The sequence below is a fragment of the Schistocerca cancellata genome, chromosome 3 (genome assembly GCF_023864275.1).
Source record: "Schistocerca cancellata isolate TAMUIC-IGC-003103 chromosome 3, iqSchCanc2.1, whole genome shotgun sequence".
Classification (NCBI taxonomy): Eukaryota; Metazoa; Arthropoda; class Insecta; order Orthoptera; family Acrididae; genus Schistocerca; species Schistocerca cancellata.
Window position 1 is genome coordinate 623,133,914 of NC_064628.1, and position 8,949 is coordinate 623,142,862.

Genomic DNA, 8,949 nt, shown 5'->3' on the forward strand with positions numbered 1-8,949 from the left:
GGTGCCAATTTCAATGGTGGCTGAGATATTGCTGAATCATGCTTAATCCAGTGGCATTCAAACTGTTTGCCAAAAACATCACACACATGAACACCAAAGTAAGATGGGGTTCCGTCCTGTTGTAACTATATGTGACTGATGATTCCCTTGTCTTCCAGTAGAGGTGTTAACCACATTTCTGAAGTGTTAAAATAAGTTTCAATTCATTTATCCCTCACAACAATATGCTGAGAACATGTATCGTGTTTACATCTTGACCCCTATCATAACATGAGACAGGTTCATTTTCAACTCTTGCACGTAATATGGATTATCCTTAGACCAGAAACCCACAGTCATCATGTGTAAATTGCAACATATCACAAATTTATCAGAAAATACCACTCTTCAGCTAAATGTGTTGCATGGAAATCATGAGGCTATGAGTTCACCTTTCCATGTCATAATCATATAATTCATTTATCAACATCCCTCTACATCGTTTCATCTTCAAATCTTTTTCAATGTGCTCCTCAATTTCTCACCACATTACTTGAGATTCAAGCATTCTTTTATCTGCATAAAAGCAGGTATACCAATAAAATGACTATTTCATTTCTAAAATAACTATTTTGTTCCCTAATTGTACCAAGTCAAAAGGGTAGAACGACTTCAGAGAAACACATAATGTACCACAATCACTTTTTCCCTCACTAGTTCTTTCAAAGAATGTATTTGGAAAGAGCAGTTGTGTGTACTCATCTGTACAATCTCAAATTTCTCTAATTTTCTTGTTGTGGGTGGTAAACTCATTACACAGAAAAATTAGTTATCCTGTTAAAAGAATACACCGACAGCTTTAGAGAGCAGCAGATGATTTAGAGTTGTTACCAAGTGGCCACATGACTCTTTGCCACTGACATGATTCATGGCAGTTCAGTGGCTGTAAGCCAGTTTGTTGTATGGAATCAGTGTAGTAATCTGGATCAACATGGAAGTGTGACAGAATGGGAGAGGGCAGCTATTGTGTATGGACATGCTCATGACTGCTATGAATGAAGATGCCCATCTTCTTGGCACATCAACGCATACTCTATAATGTCTCTGCAAGGAATGGCATGCCACTCGGAGTGGTTGTAAATAGATTCTGACTGGCAGGGAACACAGTCAATGACAGTAGATTTCAAACAAGAGAAGAACTGATCTGGAACTGTACACAGCTTCTTCTCAACCAGGTTCCAAGTGAACATGTGACGAAACTGCGTGCTTTGCAATTTTGGGGTTGCATAATTCACAAAAGACTGTTCCCCACGGTGGGACACACATATGCTGGGTGATACACACAGTAACTGGACTGTAGCCAACCTGAGTAATGTAGCCTGGTCCACAAAGTTAAGATTATTCCTCTTTGCAAATGACACAAGATGTCAAGTGCACTAATTTCCCAATCAGGTATTCAGACCACTTTTGTGGAGGGTGTAGTTCTCATTGAAGGTATCTCTGTGATATTCTGAGAATATTCATACTATGAGCTGGGCCCACTTACTCAGGTTACAATGAGCATGAACGTGGATGTTCATTTAAACATTCTCAGTGATCAGGTGTTGCCCTATTTTCTACATCTCCATTATGAGTATGGCATGGGTACTCTCTTCTTCAAAGATGACAACAGTCATGCTCACAGGGCTGCATGAATATTGTCCTAGTTTGATGAACACTGAGGCACCCTGTTACTCCCCTTTTGACCTGCTAAATCAACCAATGTTCATCTAACAGGAAAGTCTGTGAATATTTGGAACACTGGGTGAAACTTACATCCATGCAGTTTGGTGGGGCCACAGGATCTAATCATTAATTAGTGGCATCAGCTGGATATGGCCTACTGACAAAATCTGTAGACCTCCACACTAGCATTATCAAGACTAGAGGTGGTGTTTCAATGTCTTATCAAATGTGCTTACAGTTACATGAGTGCCATGGTGGCCCTGGGAATATAGTGATGTTTAGTTTTCGAAAAGGCAGGTAGAGTTAGGGACTCGGGGTTGAGAACTAATCATTGTGTGTACTGTGACCTAGGATTTACTACATTTACAACAAAACTAATCACCTTCCATAATGACTCACATCATCTTGATACTGGAATCAGACTGCTATAGACACCCTTTTGAGCAAATATACTAAAGGCATCTTTAGACTGAGGGATGGATTGTCTTGCATGTCTGTGCATCCCATATGGTTGTTAAATGTATAACTCCATAGTATGTCCTTCATTTTTCTTCTCATTTGCTTCAGATGGTTTTATGCAATGTGGGAAACTGTTCCTCGGATTGAATTAATGTGCTGGAAGCTAGTCTATAAAGAATGAGTAACTGACACTGTCACATTTGCGGGAGTTGAACACTGGTTATTGTGCAGAATTGTGCCTGCAATGTAATATAGTACATTTGATGCAATGGGATGCACATCCACAAACAGTGGGGGCAACAGTAACAACACTTTGTTAGGGAATGCACATACCACATCTGAGTATCCTTCTGGTTTTATATACTAATAAACATTCCCTGATCAGCCTATGGATATTTTGACAATTTACCCGTACTTGTAGTAATGGTTTTGTGGTGGTTAACACTGTCTGATTTCTCAATTTCCAATTACTGTGAAAGTATGGTCTGAAATTGCTTGTGCTCAACCAAAACTGGTTATCAAGTTACTATAGGTTTGTATTATTATCAAGACTATTAAAATTTGTAGTTATGTGCTATACGACATGACAGGATGTTTAGTTTTGCTGCATGAAACATGTACATTGATCTCAGGGCTTTATAAACTGATTCTGAAACATAAACTGTTGAGTGTATGAAGTGAACTTGGACTTTATTGACATGTGGGTTCTTTGTGTTGTTGCAGATGGCTGAGGAGGCAGAAGCACGCTCTGCACAGGAGGCTGGTGGCATGCCACTAGAGGCAATGCAGATGCCCTACCAGAGGCTCGTTCCACCGCCTCCGCAGCCACAGCCACACCAGGGGCCTGCCCGTCCACATTGTAAGTAATTATACCATCTGCTGACTCTGTGTATGTCCTGACTCTTACACAAAACACTATCAGTATGTAGAAATAGCACAAAACGATGTAGCCTGTACCTACACAGATGGCATTGTAGGGCAGGGGATAATGGTGATGGTGACATTACACTGTGCGTGGCCTCTGCGTGGTAGGGGATGTGCAATTCAACAGCTTCTAAGCTATAGCAAGTGAGTCTGAAAATGATCATATGTCAGTACAACTAATAATTCAACAAATCAGTACTCTCTGGCTGGAGTAGTGAATCAGTGCACAAACAGCTGAGGTGGTTGCTCCTAATGGGCAAAACACACAGCCTATCAGATGGCAGCAAACAGCATTCTTTGGTTGGGGTGGAGTCACTCAGTGCTGAGAACATGAATGCATTTCTGTGCAAGTGCATAGCTAAATTTTGTGAGCTCTTAAAGTTTTGGCAAAATATTACAATTCCAGTTTTAATCATTGTGGATATTTGGCCAGTTTCAAATACAATATCACTTTAATCATTTTCATTTCTCTAATATTTTTACCTTATATTTCAGAATGAAATTATTTCCCCTACCATTGAGAGACTAAATGAAAAATAGGATCGTTTTTTATATTTATTGTGTGTGCGTGTGTATGTGTGTGTGTCAACTGATTTGATTTGATAACATATTATGCTTCACATCACATATTCTCATCTTTGTCTGTACTGCCTGTGTTTCTTTATATTGTTCCTTTTATTTCTAAGTTCTCTGCTTCTGGATGTCTAAGCATGTAGCCCACTAAACAGTTCCTACTGCTGATATCATATTACCTAACTCTTCCATTGTCTCCTTGTGTACTTACACAACCTAGTGATATCTTGCTCCATAAGTAGCAGATTTCATTTTCTCCTTAGTGCATCTACTCTAATCTTGATGTTAAGCAATTGTTATTTTTTTTTCTATGACTCTTCTCATTGTGATTTTTGTACTTCTATGCCTACAATCTGTCATTGCCATAGACCTTCAGCTCATAAAGGCCTACCAACTTAAAGCTAGAAGACCATATCAATCATAAACACTTATATAAGTATTCAGTTCTTCGTGAAATTTCCTTTCAATTTCCTTGTTTCTTCTTCAGTACATACACTAACTGACAAAGAGTAAAGCACTCAAAAGGAGGGGAGGAAACACTGCAGTGATCACAAAATCAATATACAAAGAAAGAGGCAGCATAACATTGCAAACCCTCTGGCCTGGATACATGCACTGATTCAGTTGGGAAGGGTGTAAGGAAGCAAGTGTATCCTCTCCTGAGGCAAATCACCCTTGATATTCTAGATACTGGCACTGGGACAAAGTAGATATCTGAAATGGTCCTCACAAATATTCTACTGGGGACAGATCTGGGGATCTTGATGGCCACAGGGCTACCTCAGGATCATGTAGACAGTTCTTAAACACACATTCCATTTGTCAATGAGCATTGTCCTGTTGAAAAATGGCTTCGTGATACTTTCGTATGTGTGGTAACATGTGAGGACACATGACATCTGTGACACTGTTGAGCTATCAAGTTCCCTCAATCAGTACCGAACCTGACCTGATGTCATACCTGATGGCTCCCCACACTGTGATGGTGGGAGTAACACTGTTCAGCCTCTTCTAAGCACTGGATGATTGGGATGTTTCTCCAGGTGCCTACCTTACTTACCATTGATAGTCATCCAGCATAGTTCAGGACTGCGATTCATCACTGAACACAGTGCAACACCATTCCTCATCAGTCCTTGCTCCTCAATCATGGCTCCACTCCAAACAAAGCCTTTTTTTGTGGTGTTAATGGCAGCCTATGCATGGGTCAGTAATTTGTTCGATATTCTGGTTGCTAGCAGCATCCGACAAATGGTGATGGATGACTCAGTAAGTTGCTGGGAATCCATTACTTGTTCTCAGGTGACAGATGCAGATGTGAATGGGTTGTACACAATAAAGTGATCCTCCCTTGTGGGGATCAGACATGGTTGACCAGAACCTTGATGATGAGTATGCATACTCTCACATTTCCATGCAGTTGAACATCGGGCCTCTTCACATCAGAATGCCTCACAAATCTGGATATTGCAAGATTCAACCAGCCAGCCAAAAGGAGACACACAATGATGCTCTTTCAAACTCTCTTAAGTGCTGATAACTCTCTTTCTCATTAGCACGCAGCATCTCTGTGTCCTTCACAGTGATCATTCAGCATCTAATACTGTTCACACTCCTCATATACACTACCAGGCCTGGGAACAACACTAAACATGAACAACTGTAATGCACTCCACTGATCATTCTACATCTCACAGAGAAATGTGTCATCCAGGTACTGTGAGATGGTGTGCACATGTACATATCTACATTGACATCTGACCATATCTCCTGAATGCTTCACTTTTTTTGTTGGGCTGTGTAAATTAAACAGATGTGGTAACAATCTTTCAACCTAATTAAGACTTTATTAATATGGACTTGTTTGTGGCAAACCACTTTTCAGCAGAGACAAGTACAGCACAAAAACTATAAGCTTCTGTATGAACTGCAACAGTTCACAATAAGTCATGAAAATTTCCCAATAAATATTGTATTGGTGCAAAAATTTCTCTGCAATATCTTCATTAACTAGAATATTGTTAACAAACCTTTATTTATGTGCTGTTGGAGTAGTGGGGAACAAGGACATGCTTGACATTCTTTTGTTAATTATTTACCACTCAGAACCATTACATGTGCCTAACTGTTGAGTAAGCATATTATATATACACATTTCAGCCATATAGAGTACCATGCTTCTGTGAAAGACTTTCCACTGTCATGACACTTTGTGTGATTTGTGAAAAAGTAACTGATTTGTTTGCAGATGTGCATCCACGATCTGTGCGCAGTGTGGATCAGGTGTTCCACAAGCGTGACAAGCGTGTGCGCAGGTGCGCCTGTGACTGTGCCTGCTGAAGTTCTTTAGAAATGGTGCGAAGGTCATCTTCAAGATCTCGCCACAGCGATGTTGTCGCTTACATCCCTGAGAGAACTTACTATCCATAGATTTTTTTACTATAATTACTTGTCTCTGTAGAAGTCTGATTCTCATTTTAATGCTCCTTTTACATTTAGCTGATAATGTAGACCATAGTACCTTGACTTAGAAATGTAAATACATACATTAAATTCTGAATTAAAGTTAATCTCAGCATCAAACAATGATAATCTCATTCTGGTGCTGGATGCACTGATATTAGGAAAGATTTATAAACTCTTCAGTATTTCCAGTATGTTTATAACATCACATTTGTATTATGGTAATTGACATATTGTATATTCTGTTAAATGGAAAACTGTCAAAATAAATACTGAATAAACAAAATTCTAGAACGTCACTGATGTACAAATCATAAGTGTTGTGATATACCATTAATTGTGAAATACATTGGAACGGTAATACATACATGTAATAAATGTCCAAAATGTTTTATAATTGTTATGTAAAAATAAAGTTAATTTTTTTCAAAAAAATTTGCAAAGAGTCTAGTTTCATTAGTACTTTTATATTTTGATAATAAGCAAATCCTTTCTGAAAAATTAGTGAATGTTATTTTCATTATCTTTCACATGATCTCACATTATAATGAAATAAACCTCTAGTCACTTTTTCCACATCATACACATTGCAGTGCACTTATAAAATACACCAATGAGGGGGCTTAAGGCCCCTCAGACAGATGATCAGGAACAACACATACCAAAGATATTAGGAACAGATTCCCAAAAATAATAGTAATAATAATAGTTTATGATAACAAAAATAACATCAACAATGATAATAATAATAATAATAACAATAACAACAACAGTAATAGTAGAGGGCATTTAGCATTACTTTGTAGAACATCTGAAGCCCTGTTTAGTATTTTCATAGGTGGGCTACATAAAGGAAGAGGAGAAAATTAAATGTCAGTAATAGTGGCTGTTAGAAAAGAACAGAATATAAAAAGATAACTTGCTGACAAATGGTAGGGAAAAGTTTGGAAGGAGGGGCTGATGAGAGTGAGCTGTATAGAATGTGGGACATATGGCTATTATGATAGACAGTGGACTATTAACTGTCTTTTGAAGTTTGAAAGGATTTTAATTTCTTTGATATATTGAGGAACATTGTTCCAAAGTCAGGTTCCTGATACAGAAAATGAATTAGAGAACATGGCAGTGTTACATGATGGTAGAGGAGGAATTTTACTTTGTTGGGAATGAATATTACTGTGCGTTGTCCAGACAGTAGAGTAAGAGTTGAAGACAAATAAGAGGATTTGCAGTATTTGAGAAGATAGAGCAAAAATAGAGTATGATAGTCTGTATGCTTATTGGCACATAACCTTGATAAGTGTTCATGGGCTGGTGTGATATGGTCAAAAAATTGTATACCACAAATGTATCATACATAAGCTACATCACCAGTTCCAGCCTGTGTGAACTTTCGTACAAAAATTCTTCAATAGTGGTGTCACTATAGTCAAGTATGGGAATTATTAGTATCTCTATTATCTTAGTTTTAAGCTTGAAAGGAAATACATTTTTTTTATTTCTGTAGTGAGTGAAGTGATGCTGACACCTTCTTACAGACTGCAGTTGTGTCTTCTGTCCAGTCTAAGTAATGGTCCAGAATTATTCCCAAGTTCTTTGCAGAGGAAAGAAAGGTTTTCACTGTGCCATTTAGGGTTAATGATTGAAGAGATTCTCTGAACTAAGAGAGAAGAGAGATTGGTTAATGATTGAAGAGATTCTCTGAACTAAGAGAGAAGAGAGATTATATAATGGTAAGACAGAGATTTAGGAACCAGGTTTTAAATTGTAAGACATTTCCAGGGGCAGTTGTGGACTCTGAATTCTATTGGTTATGAACTGTAGATTAAAACTGAAGAAACTGCAAATAGGTGGGAATTTAAGGAGATGGGACCTGGATAAACTGAAAGAACCAGAGGTTGTACAGAGTTTCAGGGAGAGCATAAGAGAACAATTGACAGGAATGGGGCAAAGAAATACAGTAGAAGAAGAATGGGTAGCTTTGAGGGATGAAATAGTGAAGGCAGCAGAGGATCAAATAGGTAAAAAGACAAGGGCTAGTAGCAACCCTTGGGTAACAGAAGAAATATTGAATTTAATTGATGAAAGGAGAAAATATAAATAGCAGTAAATGAAGCAAGCAAACAGGAATACAAACGTCTCAAAAATGAGATTGACAGGAAGTGCAAAATGGCTAAGCAGGATGTAGAGGCTTATCTCACTAGAGGTAAGATAGATACTGCCTACAGGAAAATTAGAGAGACCTTTGGAGAAAGGAGAACCACTTGCATGAATATCAAGAGGTTTGATGGAAACCCAGTTCTAAGCAAAGAAGGGAAAGCAAAAAGGTGGAAGGAGTATATAGAGGGTCTATACAAGGGCAATGTACTTGAAGACAATATTATGGAAATGGAAGAGGATGTAGATGAAGATGAAGTGGGACATATGATACTGTGTGAAGAGTTTGACAGAGCACTGAAAGACCTGAGTCGAAACAAGGCCCCCGGAGTAGACAACATTCCATTAGAACTACTGACAGCCTTGGGAGAGCCAGTCCTGACCAAACTCTACCATCTGGTGAGCAAGATGTATGAGACAGGCGAAATAACCTCAGACTTCAAGAAAAAAAATAATAATTCCAATCCCAAAGAAAGCAGGTGTTGACAGATGTGAAAATTACCGAACTATCAGCTTAATAAGTCACAGCTGCAAAATACTAACGTGAATTCTTTACAGACGAATGGAAAAACTGACAGATGCTGACCTCGGGGAAGATCAGTTTGGATTCCGTAGAAATGTTGGAACACGTGAGGCAATACTGACCCTACGACTTATCTTAGAAGCTAT

General features: G+C 38.4%; 1 protein-coding gene across 1 annotated transcript in view; it reads left to right on the forward strand.

Moving 5' to 3' along the window:
- LOC126175537 (uncharacterized) overlaps positions 1-6,340 on the forward strand; it is a 124,205-nt gene extending 117,865 nt beyond the window's left edge. The window contains exons 7-8 of the mRNA XM_049922370.1: positions 2,887-3,022; positions 5,909-6,340. Of these exons, the coding sequence (XP_049778327.1) occupies positions 2,887-3,022; positions 5,909-6,000 (228 nt within the window). The 3' untranslated portion in view covers positions 6,001-6,340. The remainder of the gene's footprint in view (positions 1-2,886; positions 3,023-5,908) is intronic.
- The last annotated feature ends 2,609 nt before the right edge of the window (positions 6,341-8,949 follow it).